Source organism: Heteronotia binoei, chromosome 21, assembly GCF_032191835.1.
Source record: "Heteronotia binoei isolate CCM8104 ecotype False Entrance Well chromosome 21, APGP_CSIRO_Hbin_v1, whole genome shotgun sequence".
Classification (NCBI taxonomy): domain Eukaryota; kingdom Metazoa; phylum Chordata; class Lepidosauria; order Squamata; family Gekkonidae; genus Heteronotia; species Heteronotia binoei.
Genome location: NC_083243.1, coordinates 153460421 through 153481116, shown reverse-complemented (window position 1 = coordinate 153481116; position 20696 = coordinate 153460421). Strand labels below are relative to the sequence as shown.

Sequence of the window (20696 nt, the reverse complement as noted above, 5' to 3'; positions counted from 1 at the left end):
CTCACAGTTTGCTGTTTGCTTCACAGCAACATTGTTTGTATGTGGGGAGACAGAGTGTCCTGGACTTCCTACAATAGGCCCTAAGGTGAGGTAGTAGTGATCAGTAAGCCCCCAGTAGAACCTGTCAGCAGAGAACTGTCTCCCCTTCAAAAGTCAGTGGCTTTCTGATGGGGATCTTGCCTGATAGGGCCAGTGGAAGCGGGGGGAGAGCAGAATCAGCCAATGGCATGCCAGAGACAGAGTGTGAGCCAATCCTGTGTAGGCCACATCCAACTAATGAAAATTTTCAGATTTGCCACCACAGTTGGGCTTTTATTTATTACTGATGATTATTTCTGACACTCTGCTCATTAACATATTTTGCATCCAAACTCCAGCCAGACTCTCAAACCTGTCTCTCCTTTGGACTGGCCATTGTTCATATCCTGCTCCCTTCCCCTCTACTCATTTGGGCAGTACTCAAGAGCGCATCATGGCACTCATGTGTCCTAAGTTAGTAGCAAAGCTGCTTGTTGGGGTAAAAAATAGTGCTGTTGGCCACTGTTCCACTGGCATATTGTCCAGGATTATTTTGTACAAACTGAGACTCTGGGTTGACAGAGAAAAATTAGTGCTTTATCCTATGTATGCTTTCATTCACTTACTGGGCCACAGGTTCAAGACCAGTAGTTAGTTTCTGCTTCTACTAGTAGTTAAGTGCTGTTCATTCTGAAACAGTACTTTACTCCTGGTAGCATATAATTGAATACAGTGTCTTAGTTGCAGAACTACTACCCTGAGTATTATTTCAGTTATTTTAATCTTTCAACCCTACTGTGGTGTTCAGTCACACAAATGCTACTGTTCAAAATTTCTGTCATAAGAAAAATGGAACCCCAAAGGGTGTAATTCTTATCATAAAATAAATGATTCTTTATACACAAACTAAAACTGTGAGAATAAAACATTCATGGAATGCTGGCTTTCATATTATACTGCAAATTCCTTTATCATCTCTCAAAATACAATTCAATAATTAGAGAGACTTCCCTATCCTGCCAATGGCGTCTTTTGATCCAGGACAAACACGATTACTCTCCTAGAAAACAGCATTCCCAGACTTGTAACAATCAGTTCATGCACATGAGAAGCTATATTTGGAGAAAAATTGCTGGGATACCAGCCAATAAAGGCAATTGGACAGCTTGAGACTTTCTGGATCCAGAACCAGCCAACATAAATCTCTCTTTCAGATTCACACACAAAGTCCTGCACTAAAACAAGAAGGCTGCCAGTCATTTGTGTGGGAAGTTTATCAAATATAGATGGTATTGAATGGTCTAAATAAGAAGAGGATCCAATAATCTATTGTGAAAAATCAGGTATCGGAGAAAGAGATACTGCCATCATGACACTTTCACGCACTGTCCGACTCCACAGTGGAGGGTGGTACTACCACCTACCAAACTAAACAGATTATAGCTCCTCTCCAGGCTAAGACTGCTGAGCACAAGTTTGGGTGGGGGAACCTATTTCCCACCATCGCATGGAGTGGCAGTAGGGGGAAGATTAGTTTTTTAAAAAATTCAAAATTCACCAGCATCCCCCGCACAATTATGTCACTTCTGGAGAATACCCAGAAGAGACAGTGATAACTCCAATAACTTCTAGAAAGCCAATAGTAAAGCTGCAGAGTTTCTGGTGATTCCTAGAGCTACTACCATTGCTTCCAGGTATTCCCCTAAACTGATGTCATCCCCTCACACCATTTCCCCACCCGCACCCCTCCTGCTTGGTTTCCTGGCAACCATACTGTAGTCTATAGACCCTGGGTTCTTTCTGCTCCTACCTCAAGATCTGACTGCTTCTTTAAAAATTACCTAAGGCCCAGTATTTTAAATTAGGACAATATATTTGCTACCCATTACCCAATATATTTGCTACCCAAACAGTCTACCCATGTCATCTTTTGAAACAGTTGCCACCTAGACTCCATAGGTGGCTTTGCAAGTTGAACAATGACATTTCCCATCATTTTTAAAAACTGACAACCAATTATGACACCAGAGCTTCTTGGATGAAGGGTGGGATATATACTAGAACTAGATAATTACATACCATCTTGTTTATCTAAATAGCATGAAGAAATCAAAATAATTTCATCATGAAAAAGTCAGATAAACAACTGTGCTACTTACAGTATTTATACTGATAGGGTTTAGGATAAAATCAAGAGATAAAATAAGTGAAAGTTAAAATTTCTCCTTGGTTTTTGCTTTCATGCTCTTTAAAAGGACAAGTGGCAGGAAATACATGCATGCATCCTTAATTGTATGTAATGCAGACTGATATTTTAAGTCCATTTTCTGTAAATATCCTGTTAAAAGGACATCCTATATGTTTAATGTCTAAATCTGTCATGCTATTTTTTCTTCATTCAGGTTTTGAAAACATGCAAAACAAGTATGTAACTGATTCATCCTAAACCATATACTTTGTAGACTTCATTGTGGATTTGTGGCATTTCATGAACTAACCATAAACTGAAGCCTTCAATCCTCACAGAAGACAGAGAGAAAAGACTTTGAGTTAGAATCATATATATATGGCATAAAATCCCAAACTGTGTAAGCTATGCAAGCCATGTGCTTGGAGACAGGGCAGAGCCTTTTAGAGACCACAGCTTGGCTCTTAACCCTGAAGTTTTGGTTATGCCTTCACTATAGGGCACAATCCATGTTATGTCCAATTCATGCCCAATGTCTTCTCCACTCCTGCATTAAACTGTACCGTTGGTATACAGCCAGAACTCAGGGGCATGAAATGGAAGCTAAGACAGCTAGAGTGAGTGTGGTGGTGAACTCACAGTGAAGAGGCAAGAACATCTTATTCAACGTTTATGGAAGCCTATGACATGGTGGTGAAGGCTGAAAAGAAAAAGTATTTTGCAGCCTTAATCGCTTCTGCAAGCTCACACCCAGCACAATGATCTACACAGGCTTACCTTTGAACCTGATTTCCCCAGAAATCAGGGTCCCTGAAAGCTTCTATCAGGCCTGTGAGCAACTCACTGTCATCTGCTCCTTTCTCTTTCTCTTGCTTCCTTCTGCATCACAGCTTGCTTTGCCAGGCTTGCTCAATCACATAGAAGCTACAGAGCAAAGTAGGGCTACCAAGTTCCTGGGCCAAGCAGGGGTTCTCCCACCCTGAGGGTTCCCAACCTGCCAGCCTTTGCCAATGTCGCTGGCATGATGATGTCACTCAGAAGTGATAACATCGTGCCGGCAGCATTGTGCGCTGGCCACTCTAGGAGCTTCCGAGAGAACTATGGTTTTCCCAGATGCTCTAGCAATTTGGGAAGAAAACTCAATGGTGCCATAGAGTGTTCCCTCCCAAATTGCTAGAGTGTCCAGGAAAACCATAGTTTCCCCAGAAGCTCCTAGAGCAGCTGGCACATGATGTCACTGGTGCGATGATGTCACTTCCGAGTGACGTCATTGTGCAGCGTGCACAAAGCACGCAAGAAAACAGTCCCCTGTCAGAGGCCGCAGGAGACTTGGCAACCCTAGAGCAAAGCTTTTATTTTCTCTACTGGCTGACCAGCACATGAAGCAACTTATGTACAAAAGCTCACAATGCCCAGTCATTTCATGTTTCCCCCCAGGTCTTAGATTCAAGGCACTGACCATGAGATTTCTGTAATAAATATCAATTAAATCAAAAGTAGGTTTGCAACTTACAGAGACACACCTGAACAACACCTGAACAGCATACTCAAGATTGCTACAGCACAGATATTGTCTCCGGATTTTGATGCAATAATTCAGAGCAAGAGGTTTCAGTTATCAGAAACTGTTAAATAAACAAAGTATTGCAAGAGTGATAATCTTTTAAGTATATTTTATTTTATGTTTTAAGAAAAGTTTTAATTGTGTTTGTGTGAGTGCTTTATAAAGTTTATATCTCCACTACCTGGCGTTGCATTTTATGATACACATGGCCTGGCCCGACAAAGTCTCATTTATGTTGAATCTAGTCCTCATAACAAATGAGTTCGACACCCCTGTTCTAACTGTTATGAGGATCAGGGAGTGTAAGGTTAATTTTTTTAATGGATTATCCTTTTTTGCTGTAAATTAAAATCTGCATTCTCTGTTGTCCATGCTTAGAATTTATGCCAATAAAGGTACTGAACTGAACTGAATATGGCATAAAACACTGGAAAATTGGGATGCAATTATAAATCAACCTTTCTGCATGGCAATCAGTTGATTCTAAGACTTGACACAAGAGGATTTTAATATGTCAACAAAGTAAAATATGCTCATATGTATTTATCGGATTTTAAAAAAGAAACAAGGCACAAATATGGCTGGCATACTTCACTGAAGACTGGCCAATTTCCTGAAGACCACTTAGTTGCTTCCAAAAATTATTACACAGAATGCTGGACTTGATGGAACTAGTGGTACAATTCCACAGGGCCTGTAAAACAGTTGTTCTGCCAGGCTTACAGCTGAGGGCAGTACCAGGCCCCTGGCCAATAGAATATAGCTAGAGTCTGACCTCCCTTGCCTTTCCTTCTCCCACTGCTCCCCCCCCCCCGTCATTCTGCATACTGCCCCCTGTATGAATTTTTACATCATAAAATCGTGATTTTTTAAAACAGGAATTGTCATATTGATTTTATTGTTTTTATGGGTTTCAAGTAATTACATTTAGAAAACTTTTATTTGTATATGTATAAGATGTTATCACCCACTCTGGGCTGGTTTTGGGGAGAGCAGGCTATAAAATAAATAAATGAATAAACTAGGTCTGAACCAGCAAAGCACTTAAATGACAACCTGTGTACAGTGATTCTGTGTCTGAACTCTTGCTTAACTATAAAGAACTTGCTTTGCAAATCAGAAGCACATTGGTGGTCCATAGGGATTTATATTTTTTAAAAAGCAGCTGTGTGAAACTAAATTCAAGCAACTTTTATTGTGTAGATTAAGAGAAACAGCATGCTGCATAACTAATTCTGGAGAAGGAAAATGCCTCATTTTGGTGGTATTAATAATACCCAATTTTAATCAATTCTATGCCTGAATATTGCAGGAGGGAAGGGGGAGGACAAGACATGTATCCAACATTTCTAAGTTTTGAAGGAGGAAAGCAAACAAGCTAAAAACATGTGGAACAGTCCATGTGTCAACACTACTCAAAACAATTTCTAAAACAAATAATATTAGGAGTCCAGACAGTTCTGAATTCTGACCCACAGTTCTTAAATCCCCTGTGAAAATGTCTGGCGGTGCTTATTCAGTGCAAAGGGGGGGGGGGGGGGAAACACACTTCACATATCTGCAATAGACCAGTCATTAAGATCAGGTTCCAAGACTGAGAGCCTTAGCACAAATGCAGCCTTATCCTTATTGCTTACATTCAGCATCCATCTGTGCCAAAACACTAATACCTCAACCTCTAACTCTTTTCTCCTCTTATTCTCTCTGTGACAGTCAGATTAAATAGTTCTATGTTGTATAAATAAATACAGCATGCCCTGTTAAAGCTTATCATATAAACCAGCTCCTGCTAAACCATAAACACAAAACCATTTATCTCAGATGGCAGTTTTATAAATCTAATGCTTAAGATGACCACCAGAGAAATAAGTTCATATCTGTAAATCCATCATAAGAAGACACTAGTCTTGTTTAGTGGCACTTGGTGCAAGAAAAATTGTTTGGCAAGGGACTTTTCCAGTTATTTTGCCCTAGGCTCTGATTTGGTTAATTTCTGACACATTGGAGAACTTTGAAAAATGGTTAGTCCAGTTTCATTGGCTCAGGCATGCAGAGAAAACAGTAGTTAGAAAGACAGCTGTATAGACAGTAGTTAGAAAGACAGTAGTTAGAAAGACAGCTGTATAGATAGAGTCCAATGCCCACAGGAGGCAATTTAACATCTACCAGAATTATATTCTCATCTGTCAATAGAAACCTAACAAACGATGCATGTAAATTAATCTGACAAACTACTGGTAACATAGTTTTAGATGTGCAAAGCATGACCTACCATATTCTTTCCCCCTCGGGTACTTCGTAAACATTTCAACTTGACAGAACATGAAACCAAGAAAGACTGATGAGGTGCAATGCCCAAAATATTGGATTTAGGCTAAGGAAACTTTTGTTCACTTATGAAAAATCTGCATTCAGGGAAGCCAACTGACTATGCAAAAGGCATTCTCTTGGATCTTAACCTCCCTTATTGTGAAGGGATAAATCCATATGTGAATAACCGAAGTGTCACATGCACCTGTTTTTCATCCACCATCCACTTTTTAACAGATGTAATACTATAAGAAAAAAAACAAGATTCAAAAGGTTTTTGTTTTTCTGTATAACATTCTGTCAAGAAGCAATTTCCAAGAAAGAAAGTTCTAATTGTGGACACAAACAGGAATAGATGGGTGCTTGAATGCACAAGGTTACTGCAAGCAACCACTAACAAATCAAGATCAGAGCATCCCTAAGGCCACTGTAAATAAGATAGATAAGACTTTGTCTTTTGTATAATGGTAATTTGAATGATGTTGTTAGCCGCCCTGAGCCTGCTCCGGCAGGGAGGGTGGGATATAAATAAAATTATCTAAAAAAATTATCTAATAGATAATTCAGTTTTCAGAATTTACAGGATACAATTTAATAGCTATTCTCCAATTTTGCCAAACCCCCAAATAGTGTCAGACAAAAGTTCTGTGCCAGTCTTCCCTACCAGAATGTCCACATTGCTATGTACAGCATATTTTGTAATTAAATCGAATGGCAAGTTAAACTGATCTCTAAGGAGATTTTAGTGTTTAAGATGTGAATTGATAGTCACTGAGACTATTTAACTGCACCAAAAGCCTGACAGACTGATTGATTCTCATCATTCTTCCATGTGCTGCATTCATCTGACTACTAGTTAAAATATTTGCTCTTTCTCCAACCAAAATCTAACAATATATTGTAATTCTCCAAGAGGAGAGAATGGAGTGGTGTACACAGCAAGTCCATAAAATGTAAGGCAAATTCTACCAGCAAGGTAATTGAGATTGGAAAGGGAAAAGAAAGAAGCCTGAAGCCATAAATTTTTGCAGCCATTTCCACAGCAGTAAAAGACAGATCTCATCATCAGAAGAAAGATAGCCATCTAAGGAAAACAATCCATCAGAGGTCAGTATTTACAGGGCCAAATAATTTTGTAAGAGGTCAGTGGCCTAATCCAGAGAAGTCTTGTGTAGACTTGATTGTTTGAGGAATGCATTGATAATGGCAAAGCAACATGGTCAACCACACATAATCAAAAGGCAAATGTTCATTTACAGATGGTCAGCCTCTTCCTTGCTAGGTTTTATTCATTAGAATATTTATGCCTCTCCTTTACATTTAAAATAAATATCATAGAGGCTTATAATACTAAAATCCACACAACCAAATTTTGAGTCCAGTAGTACCTTTAAGACCAACAAAGTTTTATTTAAATTATAAGCTTCCATGTGCACACACACTTCTTCAGATACATTGAAATAGAAGTTGTTAGTGCATACCTATATACCTCTATCTATATATATGGAGTAGCAACTTGCATTTCAATGTACCTGAAGAAGTGTGTGTGCACATGGAAGCTTATACCCAGAATTAAATTTTGTTGGTCTTAAAGATGCCACTGGACTCAAACTTTGTTTAGCATCTTCAGACCAACATGGCTACCCACCTGAATCTATCCACACAACCAAAGCTGCACAGTGAGGTTCCAAGTGCACATTATAAGAAAGTGTTAAGCAGGCTTTTTGCCTTCCTAGTAATATGGCGATGTCATCACATTCGCATTTTCTTGCTCCTCATATGTGGTATCCAGTAAAGCGGAACAAGGGGGCAGGAAAGGCTAGTGGATCGGTGTCAAAATGTTCTCCAATTACATGTTTTCCTTGGCAGCACCCATACTGGTGTTACGTGTGATCTGGATGAGTGTATGTTGCAGAGAATATGCGCTAGAATTCCCATGTAAGCTGTTGACACAGGACCATTCCTGAACAGCCTGCTATCAGGACTCCAGTACAGAGTTATTGTGGAAAAAGAATAACATTAGTGATGTACAACATCTTGTTTCACAGTAGGGTTGCTAAGCCCAATTCAAGAAATATCTGGGGACTTTGGGGTGGAGCCAGGAGACATTGGGGGTGGAGCCAGAAGCAAGGATGTGACAAGCATAACTGAACTCCAAAGGGAGTTCTAGCCATTTAAAGGGACTGCACATCTTTTAAATGCCTTCCTTCCATTGGAAATAATGGATAGGGGCACCTTCTTTTGGAGCTCATAGAATTGGACCCCCCTTGAAGGGTATTTTGGGGAGAGGCACTGGATGCTATGTTGAAAATTTTATGCTTCTATCTCAAAAAACTGCCCCCCCCCCAAGCCCCAGATACCTGCAGATCAATTCTCAATTATACCCTACGGGAATCCGTCTCCATAGGGAATAATGGAATGCCCAGTAGACATTTTCCTTCCCCCCCCCCTTCCTGATGACCCTGAAGCAGGGGGACGGCCTCCAAACTGGGGGATCCCCTGCCCCCACCTGGGGATTAGAAACTCTATTTCACAGGAAGAATAAATACTCACCATCTGATTCAGAAGCTGCCCTGAAGATCAAATGACTGCTTGGAAGAGGCTGTGTGATGGAACCTACATTCTCTCCCTTCGGACCCTAGAATTAATTATGAACAAGAAACAGTGAGGAAGCCTCCTTGAGCAACTTCTCTGCATTTTTCCATTTTATTTTCTTTGCTTTTACTTTCAATGTTGCTATTTTTATTGAATATTCACAAACTATGCAATTACCCTGAGATCTTGGGTTAGTGCAAAGTTTAAATCCAATTAGTGCCTATCAACATAAATGAATAAAAGCAGACCAACAATAGGATATGTGGACTGTAGCTTGCTGCCATTTTCTGTTTATTTCTGGATAACAAAGCACAACCATTACTACAGCCCAACATGCTGGCACCACTACTATGCCACAAAGGCAAAACCTAGTTGATAGCTGGTTTGATAATCATAACGCCAAAGCTGAGTTAGGTTAAAAATCATTAGCAGAAGTAGTTGGATGGCTTTGACAGTTCCTTCTTTTGCTTAATAGAATTACATCTTCATAGCAAGGAATAACACAGATTGTCCTGTTTCTTTTCACAAGACAGAAATTCTATCATATTAATCTGGGAATAGTACAGGGATAAAAATGATTTTAAAGTATAAATTATTTGCAGAATTCTCTGCAATTCTGAAATTTCATCTAGCATGCAGCTTGACTCACATTCCACTTCCACATTCATCATGAAAAAACCATCAGCAAAAAAGGTGACTCTCCAAGTGCACACAGAAGATCAGATGTACCTGAGTGCAGGTGACAGTTTCATGTATTTCACATGGCTGATCTATCTTTCACAAACATCTGTATAAGGAACTCACTTTCCAGACGATCCAAATCAGGGCTCTGTGTGCTTGGCAATTAAGTCCCCAGAACAGAACTCCAAACTCACTTCTGGTCCAAAGCCCTCAAGGCAGCCACAAGGATTTTGTAATGTGTGAATCAACCCACAGTAATCATAATCACCACCCCATAAAGCAACTCAAAATTATGTAGAGGAGACTCTGAAGCTGAGGCAGTAGCATATCTAAGCCTAGGATATAGCCAGACTAGAAGGTTTGTACTGTTTGAGCATGCCGCTAATTACCCATCACATTTTGTGATGGAGATAGATACCCAACCTGATCTGGCCTTACCACCACATGCTTCTTCCATGGTCGATTGTTCTCATTACTGCTTTAACTTTTTTTAAAAAAACAAAACAAAAAAACACTGAGTATGCATGAACTGGTTTAAGTGCACACTGGGGGGAGTTCAAACATCCAATAACACAAATGAAGGTGTGGAGATCTGTAAGCACCTGATTTTCTGTAATGGCTATTTACCCCAACTCATGAGTATGACTGGAGAAGAGCTGCCAGATATGGGTGTGTGAACGAGCCCATTTAATCCATTAGGAGGGAAAAGCAACTATATTGGGCCAAACTGCCCATCTGACTGCAGCGCTAGAGAGTTCATTACAGAGGAAAGATTGAAAACTTCTTGTTTCACCACTCACTACACTACACTAGAGACAACTGCTGAATTATTCTTGTGTTTAACAAATAAATGAGATCATTTCTAATATGTTGCTTCCTATACAGAAGTAAGAGAGATCTATCATATTTCTGTCCTCCAAGAAGTTCAGGTTCCATTTGAACCTCTCAAAAATCCTGTGAACTTGGTTAGGCTGAGAGAAAGACTGGCCAAAGGTCATTATTTGCGGAGTGGAATTTAAACTGGTCTCCCCAATGCTAATCTAACACTCCCCAGTCTCATATGAACATATATGAACATATGAAGCTGCCTTATACTGAATCAGTCCATCAAAGTCAGTATTGTCTACTCTGTTTTTGAAAAGTTTTATTGATTTCAAGAAATTAGGGATAGGAAATAAGAAGGGGTAGGGGGTAGGAGTACATATTAGTCTTGTTCTGCATAAGAAATACTTTCAAAGAATATAAGTCTACATCTGCAATACTTTCTTAAAATACATAAATTGTCACATATTATTGTCTCTAAACTATGCATCATCAACACTTTAATATTTTATGTTATAAATCTTTTTGTTAAAATGTCTATTGACTTTGACAATTCCAATAAAGGGAATTTTATGTTACAGAGTACAGGAAAAAAGAAATATAAGTTCACACCTATAAAAAATACTTTCAAGAAATATAGGTCTACATCTGCAATACTTTCTTAAAGTACATAAATTGTCACATATTATTGTCTCTAAACTATGCATCAACATTTGGATATTTTATGTTATAAATCTTTTTGTTAAAGTGTCTATTAAATTCGACAATTCCAATAAAGGCAATCTTGTAATACAAAGTACAGGAAAAAAGGAGATATGAGTACACACCAGAGAATCTTAAGAGTCTTGAGTGTCTAGCCAGGCATAAAATTTCATCCAATATTTTCTTGCTTCTTCCTTAGATTTCCCAGCTAACACCTGGGACAAAAAATCCAGCTCTGCTGTTTCCAGGATTTTTCTCACTAAGTCCATTCTCATGGGAATTTCCTGAGATTTCCATTTCTGCGCCAAGAGAATCCTGGCTGCTGTATTGAAATGTGCCAACAAATGTCTCATTTCTTTGGAATAGTCCTCAGGAATTCAATAAAAACAATTCTGATCTGAATTGAATCTGTGTCTTTGTAATTTTCTGTAATAGTTCATGAACCATTATCCAGTAGTTCTTCACCATCACACATGTCCACCACATATGATAAAAGGAATCAACCTGTTTAGTACATTTCCAACATTTGTTAGACATATTAGTATAGATCTTACACAATTTCTGTGGAGTCAAGTACCATCTATAAAACGTCTTATGTAAGTTTTCTTTAAAAGTTACTGACCTAGTTAATTTAACATTGAACTTCCACAGTGTCTCCCATTCTTCTAATGTAATGTTGTGACCAAAGTTTTTCACCCATTTAACCATACAATCTTTTACAACTTTGTCTTGCGTCTTCATCTATAGTAGATATGCATATAATTTAGAAATTAGCTTTTCTTGAGGACCTAGAAGTATTTTATCAAATGGATATTGTTCTGTGTTAAAACCTGTCATCTATCTTTGGCATACCTAGATTCAACTTGCATTCTCAACCACCAGTTCATTTTAATGTCCATATTTTTCAACTCTTTTCTAGTTTTCAGTTGATTGTCTTTTCCCAACAAGTCATCATATCTATAGTTCTGATTTGGCTTTAGAAGATTTGGATGAGTAAATGCTTACACTGGAGAGACCCATCTTGGAATTTTTTGATAAATTCTCATTTTTAACCATGACCACGTATGATACAAAGATTTCCGAAACCAATGGTTCTTAAAATAGGAAGGTCCTCCAAGTCTTTGATACCATATGTATGCATTCCACCCCATAGTAAGGTCATGTCCCTCTATCAACAGTTGTCGTTCAGTAATATCCAGTCTTTTACCCACAAAAGCACAGAAGCTTTATAATACAATTGCCAGTCTGGAAGGCCCATACCTGCTCTTAATTTGGAGTCTTGCAGTGTCTTTAGTTTGATTCTAGTTTTTTTGCTTTGCCAAACATATTTGAAGACCATCTTATTCAATTCTTGAAAAAACCCACTATTTAGAAATACTGGAATAGTTTGGTACAAAAATAATAACCTTGGAAGGATATTCATCTTTATTAAGGCTATTCTTCCCATTAAAGATAAGTTCAAGTCATGCCATTTTTCCAAATCTTTTTTAATTTCATAATTGTCTGTTTTTAGATTGCTACACTTATTTGAGATAAGTACGCTTAGATATCTGATTCTTTTCTCATACAAACCCCCTGATTTTTGCTGAAGAGATTGGATTTGTTCCATCGTCATATTCTTTGTCAAAAATTTTGTTTTGTGATAATTGATCTTCAGTCCTGCCCAGTGACCAAATTGCATAATCTTGTTTATAAAACAGTCTATTGACTCTATTGGTTGCTCTAATATAAAAACTAGATAGTCTGCAAAAAGCTCTCAATTTATATTGTTCACCTTTTATCACTGCTCACTTGATACTTGTATCTTCTCTTATCTGATTGTTCAGTATCTCTAGAGATAAAATAAAAAGTAGTGGTGACAGTGGACAGCCTTGTACCTTTTTGAATATTAATTGCATCTGTTAGTTCACCGTTCACTGTCACCCTTGCTCTTTGAAAAGACTATATTGCTTCTACTGCTCTCAAGAAATTTTCACCACATTCCATACCTTTCAGTTGCTGTAACATAAATTGCCAATGAACATTACCGAAGGCCTTCTCAGCATCCAAACAGATTAGATGTTTCTCTGGATGCATTTCATAATATCCCAAAATATTACAAACTGTTCTAACATTGTCTTTCAAGTATCTTCTGGGAAGGAACTCTGCCTGATCTTGATGTATTGTAGACTGTAGAACTTTCTTCAAATGTGCTAATATTGCAGCAAAAATTTTATAGTCCACATTTAAAAGAGAGATTGGACGATAATTTTTATTATCTTTCAAATCTGCATCTTCTTTTGGAATTAAGTATATTGTAGCTTCTTGCCATGAGGCTGGTATTTGTCCTTCATCTTGGATCTTTTCAATGAGATGCTTAAATGGTAACAGTAGAGACTCCTCATAAGCTTTATAGAATTCAGCAGGCAGTCCATCTGGGCCCGGGGCTTTGTCATTCTTTTGAGATGCCATTACGTCTCCAAGTTCTCTTACTGTTATTGGTTCATTTAAAATTTTTTGCTGTTCTTTTGTAAATTTATTAAGATTATTTTTGTTAATGTAATCCTCTAGGTCTGTTTTGAGGACTTGCTTATCTTCATATAATTTTTTTAGAACTGTTCCACGATTTGACATGTCTCTTGTTTTTGAGCTTTTTCTTTATAATTCTCATCTTTCAGGACCGAAATTATTCTTTTGGCCTTTTCTTTTCTCATCCTATAGACCAACCACCTTCCGGGCTTGCTGGCATGCTAAAAAAATGTTTGTCTAGCATACCTCCATTTTATCTCTGTCTCCTCCATAAGTAACAAGTTCAACTGGTGTATTTTTTTCACCTTGTTTTGGAATTCCTGTTTTGTTGGTTGTTTTTTTAGATTCTTTTCAGCTTCTCCAGCTTGTGACATTAATTTTTGAAAATTTTCTTTTTCTTGATACCATATCTAATTGCAAGGCCCCTAAAATAAGCTTTAGCAGTATCCCAAACTATTTGTATCTTTACATCTTGCGTTATATTCTGTTTGAAAAAGGATTCCATTTCAACCTTAGATTCTTTAAGAAAGTCTTTATCTTTCATAATTGAGGTATTTAACCTCCATAATCTTTTCATTGGTGTACCTTTAAACGTTATCATTACAGGACTATGGTCTGAGATAACTCTTGTTTGAATTTCTGTCTCAACTAGATCTTTGACCAGATTTGTGGAAAGCCAGCACATATCAATTCTTGACCATATTTGGTGGCTAGGGGAATAGTAGGTGAAATCTTTAGAATTTGGGCATCTTGTTCTCCATACATCAACCAAATCCAATTCTTCTGCTAGTTTTCAAAAACTTATTGGCAATTGAGGACTTTTGCTTTTAATCTGTTTATGTGTTTTTTTGTCCATTTGTCTATCCAAAACTGCATTAAAATTTCCTATTAAACAATATTCTACATATCCAAATTTGATAGATTAAGGCGTAAGTTTTGAAAGAATTTCTCTTGTTGATCATTTGGGGGTATAAATGTTTGCCAGTTGAATTTTTTTTTGTCTACTGTAATCTCCACTAATAGAATTCTTCCATCTTCAGAGGCATACTGTAATTGTGGGTTGAATTTATCCTTAATATATATTGCCACTCCTCTTTTCTTTTTTATTCATATCTGTTGCTGTGAATAAGCCAAGTTTATTTTTCAGAAGATGTTGGCCTTTAGTTAGAATATGAGTTTCTTGCAAACAAATTATGTCCATTTCCATTTTTGTCAAATATCCTTTTGGCAGGAGAGTTGAGTCCATTCACATTAATAGAGATTATTGAAGCCATTGTGGATTTTGTTTATCACTATCCTTTTTATCATTTTTGGTCTGCTGTCTTGTCGGATATCTCCGCGGTTCATTTGGATTCTCTTCACCCAAGCTTTCTTCTTCCTCTCCCTCCTCCTTTTCCTTGTCTTCTTTTCCCTTCACTCTATCCAGAAAATTCTGAGCTTTGAAAATGGAATTTATCCTGTATCTATTCTGGTAAGTAAAAAGAAGGCCTTCTGGCATTAACCATTTATAGGGTATTTCTCTTTCTCTCAGAAAATCTGTTAATGCTTGGTATTCTCTCCTCTTTTGTCTCACTGGCCAAGGTACCTCACTTAGAATTTTCACCATATTTCCAGCTATCATCATAGGTTTGTCTCTTGTCTGGTCCTCTTTCTTGTAAGCTTCAAATGGACTTCGCTAGGTAATTTGTTTCATCTTGTATAACTTGATGGCACCCATCTAACTTGATCAAACTCTTCTTCCAACTTTTGAGGAATCACCTGTAAGATTTCGGCCAAGGCTTCACTTAATATTTTCTGCAAGTCTTCAGTTTTCTTTTCTGGTATGTTTTGAAACCTCAACATATAGGCAGCTCTATCTGCTTCCAGCTGCAAGAGTCTAGTTTCATGTATGTTCTGCTCTTTTCCCAGTTGTTCCACCTTTTGTGTATTATCTGTCACCTAGGCATCTAATACTTTTAGGGCTTTATTGGTCTCTGCTGTCTGTTTGTTGTTCTCCAAAAGCTCTTGTTTAATCTCTGCCATCTGTTCACCAATGTTATCTACTTTACTAGTCAGCTGTGCTATGGCAGTCAATAAGGTATTTTGCATCTCTTTCATGTCGCCCTGCATGGTTGTAAATTTCCCTAGCCCAGATTGAGCACTAGGTGAAGGTATAGGTGGTTTCCTTCTCGATTCTCTTTTTTTTTAACTGTTTCTTTAAAACCAATGGCAGCTTTATTTTCCATTCTTATTAGAATAAGTACACTCACAGCCACCAAGTCAATATGATGCCTCTTCAGAATTTGTTTTGTAACTCTGTGTTCCCGTTTATAACAGATAAGCTAATCTCCACCAGGCAATGCCGTTGTTATGAAGTGGTTTTAAGAGGAAAACAACCTTCTAGCTTCTATCAACAATTTGTCATACCCAAAAGAATAGTAGGAGTAATAATAAACAAAGACTTTTTAGCAAAACACGCTTAATAGTACGTAGGCAAAACAATTCAGTTCACAACAACAAAAACAATTAACTATAACAAGTCCTCTGGCAATGATGGTTCAATTAAAATCCAAGTCACTATGGGATCTTTCAACTACTTCAAGGTATAAATTTGTAATCCCTATTTATAATCCAAGAGTGAGATCAAAAATTAAAAATTAAACAAGTAATCCAAAAGAAAAATAAAACCATCAAATTTTGATGGTTAAGACAATCAAATTGTCTTAAAATTTTAAATGTATTAATTATTTTAACTGTTTTTATGCTTAAATTCTATTTATGTCAAATTCTTATGTTGTGAGCCGCCCTGAGCCACTTGTTGGGAAGGGCGGGATATAAATCATAAAATAAATAAACCAGGCACTCCCAAAGAGAAAAGCAAAAAATAATAAAAATAAGGAAAAAACTCCAAATTTGATAAGCTAAGAGAGGAAGGGTAAAAAAAAAAAAGGACCCAAAGCCAAAAATATTCAAACCATATCAATAATATTCCAATCACAAGTAGAAAGAAAAAAAAAGTAAAAGCAAAATTAAAGGGTTATATCCATAACATCCAACAACAAGGAATGATAATCCACTTTAAAAATTGGCACAGATATTCTTCTTCCAACCAAAGATCCTGTTATGTCTTATAGGTCAGTGTATAATGCCCACCAGCATTTAAAAGTCAAATTAGAGTTCATATAAATTAATTTAGAGCACTTCAGTTTAAGCTTCTTATTGCTTTTAAGCCAGATGTCCTTCATATCCATATATGCTTACAAACAACTTTCCCAAAGTCAAAACTTTTTCCTCAGAGGGGAATTTAAAACAAATCAATTAAATTCAGCCATCAAGTCTCTTCTACAACTAAAGGTTGGTGTGGTTCTTCTCATGCAGGTATTGTAGATGTCACCAAGGTAGGCAGAAACTTTTAGAAGCCTTGAAGGAGAAGGAGAGAGAGTTCCCCCCACCCTCTTCTCAGTCTTTTGCCTCCCGAACTGACTGTTTTTTGAATATTTCCAAGCTTGTATTTTATCTTTTCTTAAATGCCTGAGCATTCTGTATACCATCACAAATGCTACTGGAACTGATATAAATACAGAGACCATGCATAAAGTTGCCAAATTTTGTTCCCATGCAATCAAATTGCATTTTATGGTTCTCACAAGTAAATGTCGAGGTAACAGATTGTAATTTTAACCAGTGTATTCTAGCTAATATTTTTTCTGGAGCTGTATAATTTTAAAACCTTTTATTATATGTACTATATTTAAGCTAGAAGATGTTTGACCACTACTGTATTAATTGTCATATCTCATTATCCATACTAATGTCCTATATTTTATTTTCACATTTATTATTTAAATATCTTACGTTTTACCTATTTAGGTCCATCTTGATTTTTACAATTTTTATGTGGTTGTTGTTGGCCTGCATTGTGCTGTGTATTTGGTCATGGACCGTAATAAAGCAAACTGAACTGAACTGAATTCCGCTTCAGCCCTGGTTCTCCATTTCCCTGCTTGTCAAGAATAATACCTTACAAGTCAACAATAAGAAGAAAGAACACTTACAATGATAATAGTAAAGATGCAGCTTGTCTTTGTGTTGCAGAGTCGTTTAGATCAGGAAAGAAAAAGGAAAAGCCGGCAGTCGACCCTCATGCCATTTAAAAATGGCGATCAGAATGGTGAGGCTAGAAGCGAGCGGGATCGGGGGGCAGCCACCTCCACTGACACCCCCGTTCTATCGCTCGAGTTCACTGCTTTCGAGTCGAGTCATCCTTCGTGGGAGACCCCTCAATCAGTCCAATTTAGAAGCGGCTGTGGACATGCCGGCCCGAGCTGCTCCTAATAGCGTGTCGCTGAAACCGGAAACAGTACTGTCTACTCTGGCAGCAGCTCTCCAGGGTCTCAAGCTGATGTTTTTCATGCCTACATGCCTGGACCCTTTTTAGTCGGAGATGCTGGGGATTGAACCTGGGACCTTCTGCTTACCAAGCAGGTGCTCTACCACTGAGCCACCTTCCCTCCTCTCAACTATATTATCTCTCTGGCAGATTTTAAATTTTAGAAAAAGGTTAACACCTTGCATCAATATTTTTTCAATGCTTCCATGTAGCTGATTTTTAAAAAAATTAACAATAGTTTGTATTAAGACTGTGTCAAGCATTACCTATTGCTCAGCTTTCAGATGAAAGCTAGTGAAAGGGGGGGGGGGAGCCCAGAGTGCTACCAGAACATAATAATGTTATCTGTACTACCGAGAGCTGCAAAACTGAGTGATGAGATTCTCAGCTATGCTCATTTTATTAAGTCTCCATAGAGACTGTTTTAGTTTTGTTCACAAGCCTGCCTTCTGAAAGAGAAAAGATGTATTCACCTGGCTTCTTTCAGTAAGGGCAAATAAATAATGTACTCGTTCCCTACTGGATTACAGCCTCCTAATGATTAAGAATTGGGTCAGGAAAATTGCCTCAACAGTTCATGTGGTCAGATCATCTCCATATCCACATTGTCTACTACATTCTTTTATCCCCCCCCCCTCACTTTTCTATTTCTGAACAGCAAAAAGTCTCATCAGGGGTGGAATTCTAGCAGGAGCTCCTTTGCATGTTAGGCCACACACCCCTGATGTAGCCAATCCTCCAAGATCTTAGAAGAAAGAGCCCTGTAAGCTCTTGGCTACATTGGAGGTGTGTGGTCTAATATGCAAAGGAGTTCCTGCTAAAATTCTATCCCTGAGTTTCATTATGCCATGAAGACTGCACCAGTGAGATACAATAAATGGAGTAGTGCATATCGACAGAAAATATGGGTTCAAACCTCCTCTGTCTATCACGATCTATCTACAGTTTGTTATGAGGATAAAATGAGTTAGCTGCATGTACCTTGCCCTGTACTTCTTGGAGGAAAGCTGGAATAAACACAAATATTTTCCCCGGAGCTAGTAGATCATCTTTGAAATTACTACTACCACAAGCCAAAACCATTCACATGTATATAAAAATATACTAAATGACTGAGGAAAACCTTCTTTTTTATCAACTAGCAACTTTAAGACAAACACAGTTTAATTCTAGGTATAAGTTTTTGTGTGCATGCACACGGAAGCCTATACCCAAAATAAAACTTTGTTGGTCTTCAAGGTGCCACTGAACTCAAACTTGGTTCTATTGCTTCAGACCAACATGGCTACTACCTGAATCTCTTTTATCAAAATTAGAGCCAAACACAATGTGATGGGGTAGTCACATTGGCCTATTCATGTATGTGCCCCACTGACATATAAAGTGAAGGAGCAGGGTAGCGCCCTATTTCATAAAAAAAGGATGTGTGGGTGAAGGGAGCAGAATTCTTACCAGCATACCTCCAACATTACATTTTGCCAGCTAGTCTTCTCCCAGACTGGTCCATTGTCTTGTGGGACACAGAAATGTAAGAAGATATTGGATTTATATCCCACCCTCTACTCTGAATCTCAGAGTCTCAGAGAAGTCACAATCTCCTTTACCTCCACCTCCCCAGCAGACACCCTGTAAGGTGGGTGGGGCTGAGAGAACTCTAACAGCAGCTGCCCTTTAAAGGACAACTCTGCGAGAACTATGGCTGACCCAAGGCCATTCCAGCAGCTGCAAGTGGAGGAGTGAGGAATCAAACCCAGTTCTCCCAGATAAGAGTCCGCGCACTCAACCACTACACCAAACTGACTTTGCTTCTTTCATCTGAATCCCATTTTTGAAGTAATAATTACCCCCCACCCCCAGTGCATGAATGAGGCAGACACATGAATGACAAGGGGAGTTGACTCTACTGAGTCTAGTTAAGATTTTATCTTGGAATTTTCAGCTTTTTTGTTAATTTTGCTCCATTTCACCTCTTTCAGCTCTGGGCAAAACAAACATCTTCATTCCCCCATTTTATGTTTGCAAGAACTCCCAAAGTTAGGCTGAAAGTATGTATGACTGATCCCCAGTTATTCAGAAAACTTATCATCAAAGTGGGGATTTGATACAAACTCTACCTGGTTGTGGTTAGAAGTTTTAATCACTACACTAACATCTAGTGCTAGGCACAACCAGAAATGCTAAATCTTACTACACTGGATAGTAAGATAATCTGTAAGCATGAAAGAAAAAGGCCATTTTAAAACACGAAATTTCATTTTTTATATTTAACAACAGATATATAACTCTCTATATGCTATCCAGAAATACTGAACATGAATCAGAAGCCTGAAGCAATACCAAAGTATCTGTTAGTGATACAATTATCTACTAATTTCAGACAGACTACCAAGCAATTGCCTATATCCCTGCATTGGCCATAAGTGCAGTAATACTACAGTATAGCATACATCACTGGCTGAAAATGATATTACATGCACTATCCAACAGGTGTTCATAACATTTATACAATCCCATTCTATAAAGCAATGAAAACTTCAACAGAAGTATGAGTCCCCTTCACCCAATTAGCGACAAAATTTCACCAGAAAAAAACAGTTTCCAAGCAGATGGGGGGAGAGAAGAAGACTGCAGATTTATACCCCACCCTTCTCTCTAAATCAAAGACTCAGAGCAGCTTACAATCTCCTATATCTTCTCCCCTCACAACAGACACCCTTTGAGGTGGGTGGGGCTGAGAGGGCTCTCACAGCAGCTGCCCTTTCAAGGACAACTCCTGTGACAGCTATGGCTAACCCAAGGCCATTCCAGAAGCTGTAAGTGGAGGAGCGAGGAATCAAACCTGGTTCTCCCAGATAAGAGTCTGCACACTTAACTACTACACCAAACTGGCTTTCTTGGACTTGTCCTCCCGCCACTTCAAGTATTACAATCATTTTGAG

At 38.1% G+C, this 20696-nt stretch overlaps 1 protein-coding gene across 1 annotated transcript in view; it reads right to left on the bottom strand.

Moving 5' to 3' along the window:
* OSBPL5 (oxysterol binding protein like 5) overlaps positions 1-20696 on the bottom strand; it is a 256002-nt gene that overhangs the window by 50234 nt on the left and 185072 nt on the right. The window contains exon 7 of the mRNA XM_060263167.1: positions 8634-8718. Coding sequence (XP_060119150.1) covers positions 8634-8718 — 85 coding nt within the window. The remainder of the gene's footprint in view (positions 1-8633; positions 8719-20696) is intronic.